Source organism: Danio rerio, chromosome 1, assembly GCF_049306965.1.
Source record: "Danio rerio strain Tuebingen ecotype United States chromosome 1, GRCz12tu, whole genome shotgun sequence".
NCBI lineage: Eukaryota > Metazoa > Chordata > Actinopteri > Cypriniformes > Danionidae > Danio > Danio rerio.
In genome coordinates, this window is record NC_133176.1 from 61550001 (window position 1) to 61574872 (window position 24872).

Genomic DNA, 24872 nt, shown 5'->3' on the forward strand with positions numbered 1-24872 from the left:
ACTTTCACATATTGATACCACATATTAGTTCCAATAGGATTGTCAGCCTCATCCTCTGCCCATCCGAATTCATCATCATGTGTCCAGCGTTTCAGCCTGGCTGGATCAACTTGAGCAACAAGAAAGAGAAACAGTCCCAATGTCCATAGCCACTTCATGCTGATCCTTCTAGTAGTTATGCTGCGTGGAGGTGCTAGCTGATGTGGGGGCCCCCGAAGTATCTGTAAAACAAAGAGAGTCTGCAGACAGATTATCATTGTACAAAATATTATTCTACAGGAGCTCTTTTTATTCTGGTTGCATGGATCCACTGTGGAGAAGAAGAGGTTAAGACGGCGGTTCTGGTTACAGCCACGACATCCGTCAGGGGCCATATTTGGGGTCCCCCAGTTCTGTGCTCATTTTATTGAACTGTCTAATCATTACTCTGTCACCAGCCTTAAAGGGGTGTGTTGGGTCTACCGGCATCGGGGCTGAACCAGAATGTATGTTAGTCCAGTATGCATGCAATGTTGTTAGTAGCTGTTGTGCACATTCACTCATATGAATATCCAAAGAACCGTCACCCAGTGTGGTACCCCTTTGCCTCCATGGTGAGGGAAAGGGTCGTCCCATCACAGTCTCATAAGGAGAGAGACCGTGAAGACTTTTGTGAGGAGACATCCTCATGTCTGCTAAAACGACAGGTAGCAAGGCGAGCCAATTTGAGTGCCCTGCATGTTACATAGCCTTTCTTAATTTATACCAGATGATTGTGGATGATAGGGAATATGTAGCTGCCAATTAATTTGGAGTTCTTTAGCTAGATTTTGTATTACTTTCGCAGTAAATGAGGTTCCCTTATCTGAGTCTATGGCACATGGTATACCGTATCTTGGAATGATTTCTCTTGTCAAACATCTGACAACTGTATTAGCATCTTCCTTACTGCATGGGAAGGCTTCAACCCATTTTGAAAATTTGTCCACAAAAACCAGTAAATATTTATTAGGACCCCTCTTTGGCAGATGTGTAAACTCTACCTGCCATTCCTGAAAAGGTGTTTCAGGGAGGGGCAATTGTTGATGTTAGCTTGAGGTTTAGTGATATTATTTTGAGCACATATCAGACATCTATCTAGCGTGTTATTGACATGGTGCTGTAAATTATTGATGCATAAAAAGGAACTCATTGTGTCTATTACCCCTCTTCGGCCGTGGTGTGTAACACCGTGAAACTCGCGGACGAGAAAAGGTGCACAGGATGATGGCAGGCATAAACGGCCTTTGCCATCTAGCATTATTCCATTAGGATCAGTCGTGGCGTCACATTCAGACCACTAATTATGCTACTAAGTATTTAGTAAGCTGCTGTTTTAGATGTGTCAGGAGCTCCTCCTGATCATCTTTCCACGCGAGGCGTGTTTTTATACGAGTGCGTGTCTTTTTGCCCTCATCTGTTTCTTCCTTAATTGTCTCTGTGTGTACTATATCATGCTTGGGATCAAGAGCAGGTATTTTTGTTGTCATTTCGTCATCGTCATAGGACGAACCCATTTTGGTTTAAAGGATAAATCGATAATCTGCCCCAATTAGTTGGCAGTGACGCGAACTGCGCAACAGCATGTCTACAAATTGCAGTGGTTTGTCCACTTCTGGTAAAAGAGATATGAGATCCTTCAGAACAGAGGGTGAGGGTGGAATTATCTCTATCCCTCATGGTTTAGCAACCCACACCGCAGCCACATTAGAGGCTGAGGCAGCGCCTTCTGTGCTGTTAGAACGGTCTGGTTTATTTTTGATCATTTCTGTCAGGGACGGATAAACAGAAGATACTATAGGGGGAGCGCTAGCAGCAGAGCATGAAACTGCAGGCTGAGGCCCCGTATAAGGGGGTGGTGATATCATAGTTGTCTTAGCAGCTGCGAGAGAGCCCCTCTTATCTGCCTCACGGGCAGTATTGCTTCTGCTTTTGGGTTTGGGGACAGATTTCAAAACGGTTTTAGGTGTAAAAATGCCCTTTTTATCTCTCCATATAGAGCTCATTGTATACCATGTGTCATATCCATTTATCATATACTGATCATCCCACTCAGGATCCCCATATCCTTCATGTGTTAATTTATAGGCTGATTGGAGAGCACCTGGATCAAAGGTTCCTTCCCTGGGGAAGTCTCTCCACTGGGATTGCCCCTCTGTCCACCCAGCTAAGTTGGACAGCCAAGGTTCAGTATAAAATCCCCAGCCACATCTATCCATCCACTCTTTTGGAGTTTCACTAGGTTCTGGTTTTGGATATCCCTGACCCATGACGCTGAAGCTGGTGCACTTCAAAAATTATCAATTCAATAAATTCCCCTGATTTGTGGAACCCAAATTTAATCGGGTACGACAACACAAATCCTACTGCGCAACTTACTACCGCCTAAGTAAGTGACAGGAGACTCTGTGCCAGTAACACAGACGTCAGTTGCTTGTGGAACCCAAATTTAATCGGGTACGACAACACAAGTCTTACAATCCCCTGAGATACACTGGAACAGGCAGTGTGAATTTAAAATTCTCTTACCTGATCAGATGTATCCCGGACGAGCCCCCAAAATCTGTAAGATTCCCCTAAATTAGGCACCAGATTCAGCGAGGTTCAGCAAGTCGACTTGGAGACAGGAGAAGAGACCAAACTGTAGTTAGAATGGTTTATTCTGCAAGTCTGATGATAAGGATGAGCAGGGATAGATATACATAGTGGGCTGACCTTTAAAAGTTACACAACGGAAGGAAGACACTTCTTAATATGGGCATACTATACAAGCAACATAAAGAGGAAATGTATAGCGCGGGACTTTCCACTGGGGGAGCAGCTTGCAAGACTGAAACCAGACGTTGACCTTAGACCTCCGACGCACACACATACACACACAAAACCTCAGGAGCTTCTGCTTCTCATGCAAGCACACTTGAAAGAGGACAAAATGTTCTCTCAGTCCCCATCACTATACTGGGGCATTAGGACCCACACAGACCGCAGGTTGGGCGCCCCCTGCTGGCCTCACTAACACCACTTCCGGCAGCAACCTAGCTTTCCCATGTGGTCTCCCATCCAGGTACTGACCGGGCGCAGCCCTGCTTAGCCTCAGTGGGCGACCATGTGAGAGTTGCAGAGAGCTAGCTGCCGGCTGCTAGCTGTTGTCAGGGCCCAGAGCTTTGCGTGCGTTAATCCTGCTGAGAGACCTCCTCACACTGTCCGGAGACAGAGTCATTACCTGGTCACCAGGGGGAGGTGGCATCTTTTGTGCAATGGTGCTGTTTTGTCCCTCAAAAACGAGCGAAGAATTTGTTTAGCTCATTCAGCAGGGGGATGGTGCTGTCACAGGTCTGTGGTTGGGGTTTGTAGTCTGTGATGGACTGTATTCCTCTCCACAGACTCCGTGTGTCCCTGCTGTCATTAAAGCGATGGGCTATACCTCTGGAGTACTGTCTCTTAGCTTCTCTGATGCCACAGGAAAGGTTGGCTCTAGCTGACTTTAGGCTCGCCTCATCTCCAGCTCTGAAGGCAGTGTTCCTAGCCTTCAGGAGGTTGAAGACCTCTCCTGTTAGCCATGGCTTCTGATTGGGACGGACTGTGATGGTTTTGGTGACTGTTACATCCTCAGTGCATTTGTTTATGTAGGCTGTAACAGTCTCTGCATACTCCTGGAGGTCAGTGGTGTTGTTGTAAGTGGCAGCCTGTTTAAACATAACCCAGTCTGTGGTATTGAAGCAGTCTTGTAAAGCCTCTGAACCTTCTGGCCACACTTGTATCTCCTTGCAAACCGGTTTGGTGACTTTAACGATCGGACTGTAAGCAGGCATTAGCATGACAGTTAAGTGGTCTGAGGCACCAAGGTGGGGGAGGGGGAAGGCTTTGTAAGCTCCTCTCTGTGTGGTGTAAACAAAGTCCAGTGTGTTATTGCCCCGTGTTGGAAAGTCTATGTGTTGTTGTATTTTTGGAAACACACTCTTTAGGTCTGCATGGTTAAAGTCCCCTGCCAGGATGAGAAAAGCATCGGGGTGGCCTGTCTGCTGCTCACTAATGTGCAGGTACAGGTCATTTAGTGCCTCACTCCTGTTGTTTGCATTGGAGCTGGGAGGGATGTAAACAGCGAAAAGCAGAATGGCTGTGTATTCCCTCGGTAAATAAAACGGACGGCACTTAATAATCATGAACTCCACCAGTGGTGAGCAGTGTTTGCGGACTACAACGGCATCGCGGCACCATGACTCATTGATGTAAACACAGAGCCCGCCACCGCGGGTCTTACCTCCCGCGACGATAGCTCTGTCTGCTCTGTAGCATGTTAGCTGGTTGAGCTGAATGGCGCTGTCCGGAACGTTGTCGTTGAGCCAAGTTTCCGTAAACACAAAAACACAACAGTCCTTTACAGTCCTCTGTGATGAACGAAGTAGACGGATGTAGTCCAGTTTGTTGTCTAGCGAGCGTACGTTCGCTAGAATGATGGAGGGGATAGCGGGTTTGTGGGGGTTAGCCGCTAGCCTAGTTCGGATACCCCCGCGCTTACCCCTCTTCTGCTTCCTCTCGCGCCGCTTGAAGCGCCTCCATTGTGGGCGAGGTGGTGAGGTGGGGGTCGGAGGATGGGTAGGCATCCGGAGCAAGCCGAGATCTTGCAGCTCCTCAGTGTCCGCGGAGTCTAGCTTGTGAAGTTTGTTTCTACCGATGTCTAGCAGAAATGTTCGACTATATGCGCGCTTAAGGACAGATAAACGTGACGTTGACGCACAATAACACTGCGACGTACAAGACGAAGAACACAAAAACACCGTTTTGTCGGGAGAGAGAGAAGCCGCAGCGTGTGCACGCGCCGCCATCTTGGAGTGAGGATGTTCTTGGATGTTCCATTACACAAATGCATAGAAGAGAGAGAGGACTTTACACACGAACACACACACACATACACACGCTCTCTCTGCTCTGCTCAATCACATGTCTTTCTGAGTTCTCCTATCATCAGTCAGTCTGTTTTCATTCTCTGCATGTTTTTCTAGTTTTCGAATTGAGTTTTATTTTGATCCATACTCTATGTTAGAGGACTGCATTTCCCGGATGAAGGAAAGTCCTTACCCCAGGTGGAGGAGTTCAAGTATCTTGGGGTTTTGTCAGAAGTGAGGGAAGGATGGAGCGTGAGATTGACAGGCAGATTGGTGCAGTGGCAGCAGTAATGTGGTCGATGTACTGGTCCATTTTGGTAAAGAAGGAGCTGAGCTGAAAGGTGAAGTTCTCGATTCACCAGACAATCTACGTTCCTACTCTCACCTATGGTCATGAGCTTTGGGTCATAACCGAAAGGACAAGATCACAGCTACAAGCAGCCGAAATGTGTTTCCTTTGCAGGATAGCAGGGCGCACTCTTACGGATAGGGTGAGAAGCTCTGACACCCAGGAGAAGCTCGGAGTAGAGCCGCTGCTCCTCCACACTGAGAGAAGTCAGCTGAGGTGGCTCAGGAATCTGTTCCAGATGCCTTCTGGATGACTACCTAGGGAGATGTTCCAGGCATGACCTCTGGGAAGTCCTAGGACATGCTGGAGGGTCTATGTCTCACGGCTGGTCTGGGAGTGCCTCGTGATCCCCCTGGAGGAGCTGGAGGAAGTGTCTGGGGAGAGGAAAATCTGGGGTTCGCTCCTGAGACTGCTGGCCCCATGACCTGACCCCGGAAAAGCAGATGAAAATGAATGAATCAATGAAAGAATGTATGCTAAAGGTCACCTAATGAATTTCAAAGTGCAACTGCTCCCAAGAAATGCATCATTTTAACCACTGTAGGGAGGGCGACTGATAGAAAGTAAGATGTAATTGAGAAAGCTTGCTTACGGCAGAGCCAATGGGTAGAGTTTGACATCACAGTTGCTGAACATAACCCCACCCATCAGTTTAACAGAAGTATAGATCAGCTCAGGCTCCACCCACAGAGGAGGATCTGGGTATTATTTGACTCTACGGTGAGCTGCTTTTGGAGGGTGAAAACATTAAACCTGTGCATCAATCCTGGGTCTATTTTAAATGCTGTTTTATTTAAACAGCAGGTTTTGTGGTAAGTTCTTTACTTTTTTAATGTAACCATGTGGTCATAGTTGCAGGTTGAGTCTTTGATCATTGTTTTAATTTTGACAGTGAACCGTTTTAATTGAGTGTTGACGTTGTTTGTGCGAGATTGTGAATTCCTCTTTAGCTAACCTTTCTGAATATTCTAATATTCCAGCAGTTTTTACAATAGTTTTTGCTATGTTTGATGTTTATTTGACAACTTTTCCCCCTCTCCCCCACCTCCTCCAGGTAATATACCAGATGCTTTTACATTTTGCACATTCTTTTAAAGCACAATGACTTACAGTGTGATTCTGTCACAAAGGCAACAGATCAACTTCCCTTAATATTCACTGTTCCTCTTTATTGACTAAATACTGTAACTATGGTACAAAGTAATGTCTGTTCAGCTCAGGAGCTATATCTATAATTATTATAACTAATAATCTTATCGTACTTCCTAATTATTTGAGAATAGTGAACTCCAAACCACAGCTACTTTGAATTAACTATAGTTCCCCAATGAGCTCAAATATTTGGAGAAGACCAAGCTCCAGCACATGCTCACAATAAACCTTATTGTTTGCTGATGATCTCTAATGTTGTTGTTAATATAGTGTTTTTAGTGAGCAGAATTTAAATTAACCATTTACTTAAATTCAACATCTCATCATTTACTCACCTTCAGATTGGTCAGAATCAATGAGAGTTTTGTTCATAAGTTAAAAGGTTTGAAGTTTAGTCAAGTGTTATAAAAGTGTTGTTAAACTAACCTTGAGAAGAGATATGATTGCTTTATTTGATGAGCATATTTTATTTATTGGTCTAAAGACATTGGATCTTCACAAATTTGATCATGTGGATTTTAACAAGGCAAGACATTCTGTTCAAGTTGAGCACCATGGCATCAAACTTGGAGATTGCTCATTCTTTTATATGCAGCTTCACACATGACTGCACACCATCCCAGTCCTCACAGAAGTCCAAGACCAATGAAGCTGATAGGGCAATATTATCTGCAAATAGCAGAGATTAGGTCATGTCATCCTCTCCAGCCCGAAGCGGTACCTGGAAATCTGTTAATAAAATACTGAACAGAACGATTGACAAAGGGCTATCATTCATTCATCTTATTGTCTGCTTAGTCCCTTTATTAATCCGGGGTTGCTACAGCAGAATGAAACGCCAACTTATCCAGCAAGTTTTTACACAGTGGATGCACTTCCAGCCGCAACCTATCTCTGGGAAACATCCACACACGCATTCACACACCCACACTCATACACTACGAACAATTTAGCCTACCCAATTAACCTGTACCACATGTCTTTGGACTGTGGGGGAAACCAGAGCACCCAGAACGCAGAACGCATGGAGAACATGCAAACTCCCCACAGAAATACCAACTGAGCCGAGGCTCGAACCAGCAACCCAGCGACCTTCTTGCTGTGAGGCGACAGCACTACCCACTGCGCCACTGCTTCGCCCAGGGGGGTAGGGTCAGGAAATTTCCTCATGCCGGGATTCCAACTCAGGAGGCCCTGAACTGCTACTGCACCATATGTCAGCACGCTAACCACTAGGCTATTGCGCTGACTGACTTGTTCAACATGCACTTTGAACTAGTCAGACTTACTGCCGGCAAAGCAAAACAAGCACCTGTTCTAATCATAATGAGACAGGACACCATTAACAAAGCGTCCTGGACCCCAAACTCCTATTACACTGCCCACAGAACGCCACATGGGACACAACCAAAATGCCTTTTCCAGGTCCATGAAGCATATGTAGACAGTTTGGGTGAACTCCCGCAAAACCTTGAGAACTGTAGTGAGGGAATAAAACTGGTCCGGTGTTTTCTGTGATCCAGACAAATTTTACATGTAGAGGCTGTGGTTGGAGCACACCCTTCTTAAAAAGTGGAGCCACTACCTCAGTTGCCCCTCCAGAGGCATTGTATGTGAAATCCAAGACAACCCTACCCCACCGAGAGATGTGAGGTACTTGTGGTGTATCTCATTTACCCCAATGCCTGGCCACTGCGTCATTTGCAAACATCAGTGACTTCAGCCAGAATAAACTTTTCAGTGGGATTGAGGAAAACACATTCCTTCCACCATTTGTTTACATCTCCAATCAAGGTAACAGCTAGCCACCTCTACTATAAACAGTGTTGGTAAAGAACTGCTTCTCCATCCTAAGACAGTTCTCTTCCATGGTCTCGTGGACCTCATCCTGGGCCAGAGATTTTGCTTACACAACAATACAAGTACCCACAGCTTACTTGGTCTGCTTCTACCAAAAACAGTCTAGGGAGTCCCTTATGCCAAACAGGCAACATAGGACTCCTTCAGTTTGACAGCAACTCTTACTTCATGTGTCTTCACTGGAATTATGGGTTGCTGCCATGACAGGAATAGGAGGCCTTAGAGTGACATATCCTAATGGCCACATTGAAAATGAAGGAAGACAACTTGGTCCTCTTGGATTCAATGTCTTCAACCTCCCTCCAGATCCAATCAAATCTCTCTCAGAGGTTGGAGTTGAAAATCCCTCTATACCAAGACATGCCTACACCAGCCTGCCATCTCTCAGCATGGCCACGGGCAACTCTAGAGTAGGTGAGAGTCCAGATCTTCTTGAGAACTTGGGTGCCAGAGCTATGGAGGCGAGGCCTGCTACTGCTCCGCCTCCTCCCTGGCCTTCAACCACTGCCCAATCTGCATTTCACCATCCCCATACAACTCCTCCTGCAGGTGGAGTGTCAAATGAGAGATTGCACATGCATTCAAGCCCTGACCACAGGTCTGGCTCCAGTGTCCCTGGATGCACCATGAAGTGCATCACTTTTCTCATAAGGGTTTTTAGAGAAACAAAAAAAAAACTCTTACTGTTTTTAAAAATATCTGCAGCAGTGGACTGATCAGATCTGTCATCTATTTCCCCTTACATTAGGCAAAAGAACACAGTAATTGTCCACCAAACACAAGATTGAAAACATGCAGAGAGTCAAAGACAAGCACAAAGCCATCATGAGGAACAAGTATGATAGATTATATGAAGGAATCAAACTACAAGAGACCGAAACCCTCCTAAACCGGATCTACACCCAGCTGTACATCATAGATGGAGAGAGTGGAGGAGTAAATGAAGAACATGAGGTTTTACAGATGGAGAAAACAGCCAGAACAAAACACTCCCAACACACTCCAATCTACTGCAATGACATCTTTAAAGAGGAGAAAGAGCAAATCAAGACTGTTCTTACTAAAGGCATCGCTGGAATCGGAAAAACCGTCTCTGTGCAGAAGTTCATTCTGGACTGGGCCGAGGGAAAAGCCAATCAGGATGTAGATTTCATGTTTGTGCTTCCATTTCGAGAGCTGAACTTGATCAGAGATCATCAGTACAGTCTTCACACACTTCTGCTGGACTTTCATCCTGAACTTGAAGATCTGGAGCCCAAGATTTATGAGGAGTGTAAAGTTGTGTTCATCTTTGATGGTCTGGATGAAAGCAGAATCACACTGATGTTTTCAGACGCTCAGAAAGTTTGTGATGTGACTGAGACTTCATCAGTGGCTGTGTTGATGTCAAAGCTGATGAAAGGAGAGCTGCTTCCCTCTGCTCTCATCTGGATCACCTCCAGACCAGCAGCAGCCAATCAGATCCCCTCCAAATACATCAAGCGTCTGACAGAAATTCAGGGATTCACTGAGCCTCAGAAGGAGGAATATTTCAGGAAGAGAATCAGTGAGCAGCATCAAGCCAGCAGAATCATCTCACACATCAGAAGAGCAAGAAGCCTCCACATCATGTGCCACATACCCGTCTTCTGCTGGATCTCATCCACTGTGCTTCAGAAGCTCCTGGAAGAAGATCTGAGTGCAGAAATCCCTCAAACTCTGACTGAAATGTACATCCACTTCCTGCTGATTCAGATCAACATGAGGAATCAGAAGTATGAAGAGAGAGATCCAGAGAAACTCCTGCAGTCCAACAGAGAAGTGATTGTCAAACTTGCTGAAGTGGCTTTCAGACAGCTGATGAAGGGCAATGTGATGTTCTATGAGGAGGACCTGATTGAGAGCGGTGTAGATGCAGCTCACACCTCAATATATTCTGGGATTTGCACTGAGATCTTTAAGGAGGAATCTGTGATTCAGCAGAGGAAAGTCTACAGCTTCATCCATCTGAGTGTTCAGGAGTTTCTGGCTGCTTTCTATGTGTTTTATTACTTCATAAGCAACACCACAGAGCCATTTTTAGATTCATTGCATAATTTACATAAGAGAGCAGTAGAAAAAACCATTGAGAGTGAGAATGGGCGTCTGGATCTGTTCCTGCGGTTCCTGCTGGGCGTCTCACTGGAGTCCAATCAGAGCCTCTTCCAGGATCTACTGACACACACAGAGAAGAGCTCAGAGAGCATCAGGAGAAGCACACAGTACATTAAAGAGAAGATCAGAGATGGACATGGACTCTCCACTGAAAGATCCATCAATCTGTTCCTCTGTCTGCAGGAAGTGAAAGATCAGACTCTGTCCAGAGAGATTCAGGAGTTTGTGAAATCAGACAAACAGTCAGAGAAGAAACTCTCTCCTGCTCACTGCTCAACAATCGCCTACATGCTTCAGATGTCAGAGGAGGTGCTGGATGAGCTGGAGCTCCACAAATACAACACATCAGATGAGGGCAGGAGAAGACTGATACCAGCCGTCAGCAACTGCACAAGAGCCCTGTGAGTGTTTATGTTACTGCTTTGTTTCTTGCATATATTTACCTCGTATTAAATTACCTTGTTCTCCTCTTCTTTCAGTCTTGCTGGCTGTAATCTCTCTGCTCAGGATTGTGAAATTGTGTCGTCAGTTCTTCAATCCTCAAACTGTGTCCTGAGAGAGCTGGACCTGAGTAACAATGACCTGCAGGATTCAGGAGTGAAGCTGCTCTCTGATGGACTGAAGAGTCCAAACTGTCAGCTGGAGATACTGAGGTATTAAGAACATATAAAAGAGAGAATTATGTCAATATCTGTAGATGATCCATCTGTTTGTGCTTTGGTGTCTGCAGGTTGTCTGGCTGTATGGTGACAGAGGAAGGCTGTGGTTTTCTATCTTCAGCTCTGAGTTCAAACCCCTCACACCTGAGAGAGCTGGATCTGAGCTACAATCACCCAAGACAATCAGGAGTCCAGCTGCTCCAACACACACTAGAGAAACTCAAGTAAGTGTGACAAAATCATTCATTGATTCATTTGTGAGTGTTTACGTGAGTTTGCAAACATCCATTATTATGCTTTGGAAGAATAATTTCTTCTTCTGAATAATGTGTATTTTCCAGTGTGGACAATGGAGGTGCTTTAAGAATCACACCAGGACTGAATAAATGTGGGTCCTCTCATACTTTGCATGGCTCTTACAGTTCTGAACAGCGCTGTGAAATGTTTTTAATATGTTTTTGATCTCTCCTCTTGTGTTCAGATGCAGTAGATCTCACTCTGGATCCAAACACTGCAAACACTAACATCATCCTGTCTGAGGACAACAGAAAGGCAACATACACAGAAGAGCCACAGCCGTATCCTGATCACCCAGAGAGATTTGTTGGTGGTGAACGGGTTCTGTGCCAAGAGAAACTAACTGGGCGCTGTTACTGGGAGGTGAAATGGAGTGGATGGGGTCATGCAGCGGTGACGTATAGAGGAATCAGGAGGAAGGGAGGCAGCTACTGCAGGTTTGGGTACAATGACAAATCCTGGAGTCTGGATTACTCTGATGACAGATTCACTGTCTGGCACAATAAAAAGAGAATCGACATACCAGCCCTTTCACCTCAGTCTAATAGAGTAGGGGTGTATGTGGACGTGCCGTCCGGCTCTCTGTCCTTCTACAGCATTTCTGACACACACACACTCACACACTTACACACATACAACACCACATTCACTGAACCCCTCTATGCTGGGTTCAGAGTTTATGAGTCTGAACTGTCTTTGTGCCAGATATAACAACACAGAGAGAACAACAGACTGTCCACTGACTTTATTGTTTGCTAATTAAAACCACACACATTTATTAAAATGTTCTGTTTCATGCAGTATATAATGTAACTTGGGGAAAGGGATATAGATTGCTATTTACAGTGAAGGTTTGGAATCAGGACATTGACTGATTATTGGTCAAGTAATGAAAGCTACTGAAAAAAGCTGTACAGCAATTTAGCCATTCTTTAAGGATTTTGAGAGGCCTGATCAGATTTTTGCAGCCAAAAGTGACTAACTGCATTGCTTTTCTCTAAAAGTCCTATTTTTATGGCCTTGTTGTTTTACTGTTTATATACCATTTTTTAATCCATATTGAGAAAAGATACTTTTAAATCGGCTTACTTACCCACTAAGCACAGACATGTCCAAAAAACATAAATGAAAAGTCACAGTCGTAAGTTTAAAAGATGTCCACTGAGAAGCCAGACTAAGGGTTTTTGCAATGTCTTTTTTAGACTTCTTTTTAGCATTCAGTATTATTATCCAAGTGACAAAAATAGCGAACATTCAAAAGACATCCACTCAGTTTTTGCGATGCCTTTTTTAGACAAAATTCTACTGATCGGTATTAACAATCAAGTTAAATTAAAATTGAACATTTAAAAGATGTCTACTGGTGAGTTGTTGCAATGTCTTTTTTAACACTACAAATTGCTCATTCATCTACTCTGAAGAAGCTGAAGGTCACCACTCATTGCTTTTCACCAAGAACGGTCATAGATACACGGACACCAGAGTATTTAAGAGCCTTTAATCAGCTTTATGTCTGCTGTAGTAACGTTACAAATATGTTATTGTTATCTAAATTTGTTACATTGCTACTTACAAGTGGTCCTACATTTAATGCACTATTGAAGTTATTTCAACATAAGCAACATGTGTATTTGCACATAATGGAATTTCAGTATTTAAGTTCAGTTTTAGATACATAATCATTAAGCTTTACATGCTGATGTTAGTTTAACAATTTCAAGGTCAGCAGCCAGCTGCCATGCACGATGAACAACTTCAAATGTTCTGTTTCAAATGTTTCAAAATGGAACATTTTCATAAAATGTAGTCCTTACAAAATAGACAACCAGTTGTTACCTTTCCACACATGGCTATGTAGTTTAGTATTTTCTTCCCCCTTAATAATAAAAATATTAATTTAAAAAATGTGCATGATTGTGTTTTTTTTTTAGCCTGTTTCCACCAATTAATATGTTTCTGTACAGTACATTACGCTTTTTTATGTCTGTTTCCACTGTTAATGGTATTGGGTATTTTTTCCAAAGAGTACCTAACACAAGAAAACTGTACCAAATAGTGGAACGCGACTCGCAGCTGAACACTATTGTTTTATAACTATTGTACTATTGTCTTGAACACTATTGTACTATAATCTTCTATCAGAAGCTGCTTTGACACAATCTACATTGTAAAATAGCTGTAGAAGTAAAGATAAATTGAATATTGGTTTGCAGAGAATTGTCACTAGCGCGTGCAACAAGTCAGGGGAATGAAAACACAGGAAGCTCCATTTTTAAATACACAGCCAATATGTGACATCGTAATAATACATATGAGCCATTAACAAATCTTGTCTTCTTGTGACAAACAGCCGCATACCAAAAAGCAAAAATCAGAATGTGCTGGTTGTCCTAATGTTCTTTACGAGGCCATCTAAAAGCATGTGGAAAATGAGAGTAATTTTGCTTTTTCTATTTTGTGTGTGCATCTACATTTGAAATAATGAACTTATTCAATTCAAGAGTATTTAAATAGCGTTTTTTCAAAATAATTATTGTTTTGAAGCAGCAATACAAAAGTTGTACATTGTTGCATTATAATCACATTTGGAAAAATTAAGGCTATTAGTTACCGCACTTTAATTAGTTACTAACATAGTTAACCTGCAGTTATACAGTTTATAGGTGATGTCTATGTGTACATGTTTAATGAAGTCTACTTGTGTATTAAGTGAATGTGTCGTCTTGGAAGTCCTTGATGGTTGTTATCATCACTTCACAGATGCCATCAATGTCGTTGCACAATCTCTAGAGACCTTGGGATGGACATCCCCAGGTGGATATAGAGAAAAAAGAAAATATTTAGCCTAGCTGTTAAATAGTCAATATAAACAAACATAGAAACAAACATGTAAAGCATAAAAGTATTTCTAATTAATTGCGTGGTGCATTTAGAAGTGTCCTACAAGTGGTTTGCCAAGCCCACCTACCTGCATGGAGCACACTTACATCCAACAGTTATTTGATGCATTGCATGTATGCTTTACTAAACAGACAGGTCTTTAATCTAGTGTTGAACTGAGAGAGTGTGTCTGAACTTCGGACATTATCAGGAAGGCTATTCCAGAGTTTAGGAGCCATAAATGAGAAGGCTCGACCTCCTTTACTCGACCTTGCTATTCCTGGTACTACCAGAAGCCCTGAGTTTTGAGATCTTAAAGAGCGAGTTGGTTTGTAGCGAGACAGAATGTTGGTTAGATCAACAGAAGCTCAATTATTTAAAGCTTTATAGGTAAAAAGCAAAATTTTAAATTCAATACGAAGCTTAACAGGCAGCCAGTGTAAGGAGGATAAAATTGGGGTGATATGATCATATTTTCTAGACCTGGTCAGAACTCTGGCTGCTGCATTTTGTACTAGCTAAAGTTTTTTATTAGAGGATGCTGGGCAGCCAGCAAATAGAGCATTACAGTAATTCAGCCTAGAAGTTATAAAAGCATGGACTAGCTTTAGCTAAAATAGTATGCTTCATAGCTTAGTGATATTTCTCAGATGAAATAAGGGGGTTTTTGTGACATGGGTAAAATGATTTTGAAAAGTTAAATTGCTGTCTAATCCTAACATATCCCTCAAATTGCAGTTGTGAGATCTGCTGTGTATGGAATTTTGGCCCAATAAGTGATACAAAGTTTTGTGTGAATTCATAAAGAAATTGTTGGTCATGTATCATCTGCATAGCAATGAAAGCTGTTCCAATGGTAAATTTAAGCTCATTATAATAACTTATGCATGATTATTATTCAATTCAATTCAGCTTTATTTTTTATAGAGCTTTTACAATGTAGCTTGAGTCAAAGCAGCTTCACATAAAAGATCATAGTCAGTTCAGTGTGGTTTATTAGTCACTATTGAGGACTTGAACACTGAACAGCAAATCTATCGTTGCACAGCTTTATCGATACCAGACCATGCAAGCTAGTGGTAAAAGCGAAGAGGGAAAAAAACTTCACCATTTGGCGAGAGTGAAGAAAAAAAACCTTGAGAGAAATCATACTCAGTTCGGCACGGACATTTTAACGCTGGCCAAACGTCTTGTGCAGAGCTGCAGTCTCAGTGGTGTAGGCAGGAAGTTGGGCCTCAGCAAATATTATTAAAGTGCATCTTACATCCATTTAGAAATGGATAAACGAGAGACTGAAGTGTAAAGAATATATATAATTGCTAACATTTCAGTAATACACATAAGCTATGATCTTTAGCTATCATAAAATCCTGTTCATAGAAAGGTTTGTAATTAATATTCATACATCTGTATTTAAATAAAGTATCTTTTTTTGTGCTTCTCCTACAATATGTGAACAACCTAAATGGCTTTACTTTTAGTTTTCTTTGAGAAAGAATAACATCAAATGGGCAATTAGTGGGCACCACTTAGACATCTAGCCATTGAGTGATGAGAGTCTACAATTGAACTCGTCATCATTATAAATAATGATGGAACCAGAGCATTCTAAACTGTCTGACATTTTCAAGTTTGCACACTCCTTTAATATAATTTTTAGTGATCTTCAACTGATGTAGCTGAACATCATTAGCGTCAACATGGATAACAATCTTACTAAAGTTTTGTTCACATTTAGCCAGCACTTTTAAATTTGACTTTATTTCAAGCACTCTATTTCTTGGCAGATATTTTCAATTCATCTTTATTTCTATAGCGCTTTTACAATATAGATTGTGTCAAAGCAGCAAATTGCTTTAAAGCAGCATTTGACTATGGTGACTGGTGTCTCTTTACACATTTCATACTATTGAGTCATCAATTATTAAGGCACTTTCATTAGGTTTCTCGGTGTGTACAACATGCGCCAATTAATGTACAGGGTTTGCTGATCTTGTTACATTCAAAACCTAAAATTTAAATTCTTAACATTCTTGCTGTCCTCAATTAAAGTTTGGATTTGTTGCACTAAATCTGAGAGCTTCTCTGACTGCCTGACCTTTTCCTTATGTTAGATATATACATTTTCTAAAGAAAATGTGAGTGAGGCTTGTTGTGGTAAAACCCGGTCCCGGGCAGTTGATATGGTGTAAGCCATTGACATTGTCTTTTGAGTGGTTTCTAGTTGGTTATTTCATGTTTGAGCATTATTGTGTTAATAAAAGTACATAACAGTAATAATATTAATCAGCTCAGTAACTTAATACATTTTCAAACAAAAATACATAATATGGCTCCACACAGTGGCGATCAAAATTCTCTTTTGAGATTTTTCTCTGAGGAAATGATGATACGCTGCGCCACAGCAAGGAAGTGTGATTCTGTTTCATTTGACTGAAAGCAACAACAAGTAGGTTTAAACCTGTCGACGCTGGATTTTGTGACTGCATATTTTCTGGTATGTTTGGAACTTAATTTTATATTTCAGGACTTATGTTTGTAAAACAAAAAAAATACTGTTTATTTCAGCTTTTCTTCTTACATGATCTTTCAGACCTGGTTACTTGTTATACGTTATCACATTTTATTTCAGTATAATAGTGATTTAAATTTTATTTTCATACATGAACATAACAGGATTATTTGTTTAACAGCTCCACCAAAAAAAAAGTATTTGAGTAAAAACATACACTGAAATATATTGTGTAAAATTTCTTTAATGTCTATAAATGAATGATTTTGATTAACTCTCAACCACCGCCACCAAATGTAAATGAAAGCATATACAACAAAATATGATTTCTCTGTTAGGATTTCTCTATTAGGCATTTAACAGTCATTTCTAATGTCGTTGAAGACAATCATTTAGAATCTGAGTTTCAGTTCCACTCAGCAGATGATATGGTTTTGTCATGTGACAGATGTTACTTTATTTCATCAGAAAAAAGAGGATATGAAAGTATATGCAGCTTCAAAAATAATATCCACAGTAATGAACATTTCAACATTTTACCAATACATTTGGCTGTACCCTAATTTACAAATAATATTACAGACTAAAGTATATTAACTTGGATCTCTGTTAAACACTTTAAACCTTGGTGTTTCCACAGAAAGTTCTGAAGTCAGTCCCTCAACACACTTTTAACAAAATAAAAGAAGGACAGAGACTTTAACATGAGTCTCAGTGTAGGGACAGAAGAAGAGGGCTCTGTGTGTAAAATGAGATCAGCATCTGCTGGATCAGACAATGTGTCTGTGAAGAGTGATCAGTCCATGGGGTATCATCCTAACCTCAGTGATGAAACACTGACGTCTGACTTCAGGTAAGTCTCTGGCCATTTCAGCGTTGACAAATGCGTTTATATAAAGTGACTTACAGTGCCGTTCACATGCCTGTAGTGAGTGAGAGATTAATAATCCTATGATAAAAATTCAATTCATCTTTATTTCTACGACACTTTTACAATGTAGATTGTGTAAAAGCAACTTCACATGGAATATAGATAGTAAATTGAAACAGGGTAGTTCAGTTTTCAGAGTTTAAGTTCAGTTTAGTTCAGTTCAGTGTGGTTTATAATGACTACTGAGAGTCCAAACACTGAAGAGCAAATTCATCAATGCGCAGCTCTACAGATCCCGAACCAAGCAAGCCAGTGGCGACAGCGGAGAGGAAAAAACTTTACCAATTGGTGAAAGTGAGGAATTAAAACCTGGAGAGACACCAGGCTCAGTTGGGCACGACCATTTCTCCTCTGGCCAAACGTCTTGTGCAGAGCTGCATTCTAGGTGCCGGAGGCTGGAGAAGCAGACCTCATCGAAGACTCGTCTGTCCCTGGAGTGTCACAGGATTCAGTCTCATGCTCTCCATGACCACCACAGCAGCTGCTCAGGATACAGCCTGGTCGAGGATTATGGAAACCTTGGGATCATCTCGTCGCTGGTCTTGGATCACATCAGTGGCGCTGAATAGTCTCTGGGGGCCTCGGGATGAGTATCCCCAGGTGGAAATAGAGAATTAAGAGAATAATTAGCGTAGCTGCTGTTCATAGTGCATATAAACAAGATGCAGAAAACTGTGCGGGGCATATTTATGCATCATATATGATGCATTGCATGTATTCCTTCCTCAAAATTTCAGCCTTTCATCTAGTTTTGAACTAAGAGATTGTGTCTGAGCCTCGGACATTATCAGGAAGGCTATTCCAGAGTTTAGGAGCCATAAATGAGAAGGCTTGACCTCCTTTACTTGACTTTACTATTCCTGGTACTACCAGAAGCCCTGAGTTTTGAGATCTTAAAGAGCGAGTTGGATTGTAGCGAGACAGAAGGTTGGTTAGATAAACAGGAGCTTGATTATTTAAGGTTTTATAGGTGAGAAGTAATATTTTAAATTCAATAAGAAACTTAACAGGCAGCCAGTGTAAGGAGGATAACATTGGGTGGCATGATCGTATATTCCAAGACCTGGTCAGAACTCTGGCTGCTGCATTTTGTACTAGCTGAAGTTTGTTAATAGAGGATGCTGAGCAGCCAGCAAATAGAGCATTACAGTAATCCAGCCTAGAAGTCAAAAAGCATGGACTAGCTTTTCTGCATCTGAGATGGATAGCATACTTCCTAACTGAGCAATATTACTCAGATGAAAGAAGGCAGTTTTTGTGACATGACAAAAAACACAAAATGTTTTTTCTTTCACTCTGATTTCAGTCTCTATATAAAACACATATTACATTGATCATCATTGGTTTATTGATCTTCCCATCTTGACAGGGCAAGGCCAATTCTAATGCAATTTTGTCTAAATAAATTCTCTTTGAGCACTTTATTAAATTTCTCTGAAGCACTATTTTTATGTAAATTATTTAGTAAATTAATCTATTTGATAATTCACAGTTTCCTACTTATCTATGGTCTAGCATGTACTGTACAGTATTGGTATTTTAGCAGCATTTCTGTCACCATGGGATGAACTGCATATTGCATTTTTATTTTTAAATGCATGTGGATGAAAAGCATTTGTTAAATAAAAATGGAAATATATTCTGGTTGGTTTATTTTTATATGGTTTATTTTTCTTTAGTATCAAAAGGAGGAAGAGACCGAGATTAAAGTCTCCAGAGCCCAGTAGTGTGTCTGTGAAGAGCAGCAGATCCATGGATCAACCTCATACATTCAGTGATGGACCAATGACCTCTGACCCTCAGTTAGTATATTAACTATTAAGACCCATTAACTAACTGCCTCATTTCATGTTATGCATACAGTTATTTACATTGTTAAACAGAAACTGGGTTTGAGATTAAATGTTTTTTCAAAACTGGCTCTATCTTGTGTAACCAGGTGCGGGAATTCTCAAAGGGGCACTTTACTGTAAAAGTGTATGCCCAAGCAGCATAAATGTTCGCCCCATTTCATACAGCTGTTTTTGGTGCTGCATTTTATCTGGGTGCAAATGAGTCCAAAAAAAAGGTGTCTTTGGATGTGAGAAAAAAATTAACCTTGTTTAGCCATTCTCACATAGGTTTTAAATCCTTCAGCTGACCCTCTTCAGAATGATTTAGAATGCATCACTTTAATATTTTCAAGGCGATACATCTTGTTTAAGACATAATGCTGCATACCCATTAATTACATTGGAGATTAAAGCTTCTGGCTTTCCTCCATGTCAATTCATCAACTTTTCCTAAACTACATAAAAGAAAGTGGCTGTTTAATTGGGAGAAGCATAGAGTAAACTTTCTAGTTACCTAAACAGTGTGTATCTGAAATAAATAACACATAGTGGAAGAGTATGTGTAAAATTGTGTAAAAAACCTCAGCATGCATTTTACAAAGCATATTTTTGTTTGGCTAGTAATTCTGCATATTAAATTGTCTGCAACCCAAGTGAAAAAAAAAAATTGTAAGTACTGAAAGTTTTAATCTTTAGCTTTGATCAGGAGATCATTGAACCAGTTTTTCAAACACAAGCTTTGGAGACTGGAGACCTGCAGAGAATCAAAGACCAGTACAAAACCAGCATGAAGAAGAAGTATGAGAGATTATTTGAGGGAAACAAACTCCAAGAGACTGGAACCCACCTGAACCGCATCTACACCCAGCTGTACATCATAGAGGGAGAGAGTGAAGGAGTGAATGAAGAACATGAGGTTTTACAGATGGAGAAAACAGCCAGAACAAAACACTCCCAACACACTCCAATCTACTGCAATGACATCTTTAAAGAGGAGAAAGAGCAAATCAAGACTGTTCTTACTAAAGGCATCGCTGGAATCGGAAAAACCGTCTCTGTGCAGAAGTTCATTCTGGACTGGGCCGAGGGAAAAGCCAATCAGGATGTAGATTTCATGTTTGTGCTTCCATTTCGAGAGCTGAACTTGATCAGAGATCATCAGTACAGTCTTCACACACTTCTGCTGGACTTTCATCCTGAACTTGAAGATCTGGAGCCCAAGATTTATGAGGAGTGTAAAGTTGTGTTCATCTTTGATGGTCTGGATGAAAGCAGAATCACACTGATGTTTTCAGACGCTCAGAAAGTTTGTGATGTGACTGAGACTTCATCAGTGGCTGTGTTGATGTCAAAGCTGATGAAAGGAGAGCTGCTTCCCTCTGCTCTCATCTGGATCACCTCCAGACCAGCAGCAGCCAATCAGATCCCCTCCAAATACATCAAGCGTCTGACAGAAATTCAGGGATTCACTGAGCCTCAGAAGGAGGAATATTTCAGGAAGAGAATCAGTGAGCAGCATCAAGCCAGCAGAATCATCTCACACATCAGAAGAGCAAGAAGCCTCCACATCATGTGCCACATACCCGTCTTCTGCTGGATCTCATCCACTGTGCTTCAGAAGCTCCTGGAAGAAGATCTGAGTGCAGAAATCCCTCAAACTCTGACTGAAATGTACATCCACTTCCTGCTGATTCAGATCAACATGAGGAATCAGAAGTATGAAGAGAGAGATCCAGAGAAACTCCTGCAGTCCAACAGAGAAGTGATTGTCAAACTTGCTGAAGTGGCTTTCAGACAGCTGATGAAGGGCAATGTGATGTTCTATGAGGAGGACCTGATTGAGAGCGGCGTAGACGTCTCTGACGCCTCAGTGTATTCTGGGATTTGCACTGAGATCTTTAAGGAGGAATCTGTGATTCAGCAGAGGAAAGTCTACAGCTTCATCCATCTGAGTGTTCAGGAGTTTCTGGCTGCTTTCTATGTGTTTTACTACCACTCAAGCATAAATAAAGAAGCATGTTTCGATGCACTGGAGAGTCTCTATAACAGAGTTATTAATAAAACCATTGAGAGTGAGAATGGACGTCTGGATCTGTTCCTGCGGTTCCTGCTGGGCGTCTCACTGGAGTCCAATCAGAGACTCTTCCAGGATCTACTGACACACACAGAGAAGAGCTCAGTGAGCATCAGGAGAAGCACACAGTACATTAAAGAGAAGATCAGAGATGGACATGGACTCTCCACTGAAAGATCCATCAATCTGTTCCTCTGTCTGCTGGAAGTGAAAGATCAGACTCTGTCCAGAGAGATTCAGGAGTTTGTGAAATCAGGCAAACAGTCAGAGAAGAAACTCTCTCCTGCTCACTGCTCAACAATCGCCTACATGCTTCAGATGTCAGAGGAGGTGCTGGTTGAGCTGGAGCTCCAGAAATACAACACATCAGATGAGGGCAGAAGAAGACTGATACCAGCCGTCAGCAACTGCACAAGAGCTCTGTGAGTGTTAACTTTCAGTGTTAAAAAAATAGTTTGTGGATGGAGCCTAATTATTGTTTTTCTCTTCTTTCAGTCTTGCTGGCTGTAATCTCTCTGCTCAGGATTGTGAAATTGTGTCGTCAGTTCTTCAATCCTCAAACTGTGTGCTGAGAGAGCTGGACCTGAGTAACAATGACCTGCAGGATTCAGGAGTGAAGCTGCTCTCTGATGGACTGAAGAGTCCAAACTGTCAGCTGGAGATACTGAGGTGTGTAATACTTGATAGTGTGCAAGTGGGATTGCATATAGCCTAATTTTGTGTTCTTGTGGCCCAGTAGCTACTCTTTCACAACCCACTACTAGGCCATGATCCCTGCTATAGATGATCTCTGTCTGTGTGTGCAGGTTGTCTGGCTGTATGGTGACAGAGGAAGGCTGTGGTTTTCTATCTTCAGCTCTGAGTTCAAACCCCTCACACCTGAGAGAGCTGGATCTGAGCTACAATCACCCAGGACAATCAGGAGTCCAGCTGCTCCAACACACACTGGAGGATCCACACTACACACTGCAGAAACTCAAGTATGTGGGGCAGTATGAGGAGTTTATTTTAAATCACTAACACTTTTAATATCACCTGAGTTAGGGTACAATATGTAATTTTTCGATTGCTGGTTGTCATGTATTCAAAACAAACAAAACCGTAGTTTGATGATGCAATGAGAATGTGGACGAACTGGAAGTTGTCATTATTGGAGTGTCATCTTTGATCTAATTGATGAGGTAATGTATGTAAGATTTATTATCATCATAATATGAAGCAGGGTAAGGCTGAAAGCCATCGAAGCAAAACATATATATAATAGCAACAAATAATAGCAAATCCTTTCATTTATATGGGCGCCTAAATCACTTTACACATAGGGGGGAATCTCTTCATACACCACCAGTGTGCAGCATCCACCTGGATGACGCGATGGCAGCCATTTTGTGCCAGACCACAAACCTCTGATTGGTGGAGAGGAGACAGGATTATGATATGGGGGTGGTCAGGAGGCCATGATGGACAGAGGCCATTGGGCAGATTTGGCCAGGATGCCGGGGTTAAACCCCTACTCTTTTTTGAAAGACATCCTGGGATTTTTAATGACCACAGAGAGTCAGGACCTCGGTTTAACGTCTCATGCGAAAGACGGCGCTCACAGAGCAGTATAGAGTACCCGTCACTATACTGGGGCATTAGGACCCACACAGATCGCAAGTTGGGCACCCCCTGCTGGCCTCACTAGCACTTCCGGCAGCAACCTAGCTTTCCCATGTGGTCTCCCATCCAGGTACTGACCAGGCGCATCCCTGCTTAGCTTCAGTGGGCGACCATGTGAGAGCAAGCTGCCAGCTATGATGAGTGTGACATGCACAGAATAGCAAATCAGGAACTGACATTTGTAATATTTCAGTACTTTTAAAAACCCTTGTTTACTTTTTCTTGCATACTTAATTAAGCATTAATCATTTGTGGTTGATGTTTGTCTTCATAGTTTGGACCACAAAGAGACTTTTAGGATTACACCTGGTATGAGAAAATGTAGGTCTTTTCTATTTTACTAATATTTAAATTTACACACACTCGCCTCTCTGAAAGTGTCCCTTATCTACTGCTTGTTCAGATGCCTGTGATCTCACACTGGATCCAAACACAGCACACACTCAACTCATCCTGTCTGAGGGGAACAGAAAGGTGATCCGAGTGAACGATCATCAGCCGTATCCTGATCATCCAGACAGGTTTGCTGATATTCCTCAGATTCTGTGTAGAGAGACTCTGACTGGACGCTGTTACTGGGAGGCTGAATGGGAAACCTGGACTCGTATAGCAATGGCCTATAGAGGAATCAGCAGAAAAGTAGGAAGTGACTGTTGTTTTGGATACAATGAAAAATCTTGGAGTCTTTTCTGCACTGCTAATGGATTCCATGTCTGGCACAATAATAAGAGCATTGATATATCAGCTCCTTCTTCAGCTAAAAGAGTTGGAGTGTATGTGGATGTGCCAGCTGGCTCTCTGTCCTTCTACAGTGTCTCTGACACACACACACTCACACACTTACACACATTCAACACCACATTCACTGAAGACCTCTATGCTGGATTTATGGTTTTTGACTCCTCAGTGTCTTTGTGTCAGAGAGAACAAATGAAACTCTACAACAGAAAAGATTGATTTTCTGACTTAATGCAATAGTCTGTAGTAAAACTCTGGGCTCTGCGTTTGATGTGATCTTATAAAAGCTCCAGTTGATGTCATCACTAATGTTTACATTTGCATCTACAGTGCTGCTTAAAAATTTGTGAAGCTCTTTCAGGATCGAAAGAAATGCTAACAATTTTCTAAAAATAAGAAAGATCATACACAATGCATATTATTTTTATGTTTAGAATTATTTACAAAAGACGTTTACATATAGTCCACAACACAGAGTTTGTAAACCCTTGGCTTTTGTTAGAGTGTATTTTCCTGGCTGTTTTTTCTTGTTCTGGTGGTTTGTTAGTGCATGCCTTTTTTGCCAATTAAGTGTTATAAACAGAACTGAGCAGCATTGCTGTGTTTCCTTTCTGAATGAATATTTTGAGTGAGTGGATATTCAATTGAATCAATTTATCTTTATTTGTATAGTGCTTTTACAAGAGGGGTTTATTTATGAACTAAGAGTATCACGTGCTTATGATCAACATGGCTGGCACCACATTAGCTCCATAATATGCCCTATTAGATGATTACAGATGCATTATAAATAACCAGAGCTTTTCACTCCAGTTATCTGCGTCTTGAAGTACCCCCCCCCCCCCCCCATTCCACCCCTACTTCCCACTCTTTTTCCAATAGGGCAAAA

At 41.7% G+C, this 24872-nt stretch overlaps 1 protein-coding gene across 1 annotated transcript; it reads left to right on the forward strand.

Moving 5' to 3' along the window:
• The first annotated feature begins 9057 nt into the window (after positions 1-9057).
• si:dkey-222h21.6 lies at positions 9058-24579 on the forward strand. The gene is made up of 13 exons (XM_073909109.1): positions 9058-10799; positions 10878-11051; positions 11129-11281; positions 11399-11445; positions 11539-12052; positions 15615-15618; positions 17433-17599; positions 19357-19479; positions 20206-22005; positions 22079-22252; positions 22390-22563; positions 23520-23566; positions 23649-24579. The coding sequence occupies exons 1-13, from the start codon at positions 9058-9060 to the stop codon at positions 24200-24202; spliced, it is 5673 nt and encodes a 1890-aa protein (XP_073765210.1). The 3' UTR covers positions 24203-24579.
• Positions 24580-24872: the final 293 nt, after the last annotated feature.

What these genes read in the sequence shown, in the direction of transcription:
- si:dkey-222h21.6 (XM_073909109.1), top strand. Translation starts at nt 9,058, where the DNA reads ATGCAGAGAGTCAAAGACAAGCACAAAGCCATCATGAGGAACAAGTAT. An exon ending in TGTCAGCTGGAGATACTGAG is followed by an intron (nt 11,052 to 11,128) that starts GTATTAAGAACA and finishes TGGTGTCTGCAG; the next exon opens with GTTGTCTGGCTGTATGGTGA. An exon ending in TACACACTGCAGAAACTCAA is followed by an intron (nt 22,564 to 23,519) that starts GTATGTGGGGCA and finishes TTGTCTTCATAG; the next exon opens with TTTGGACCACAAAGAGACTT.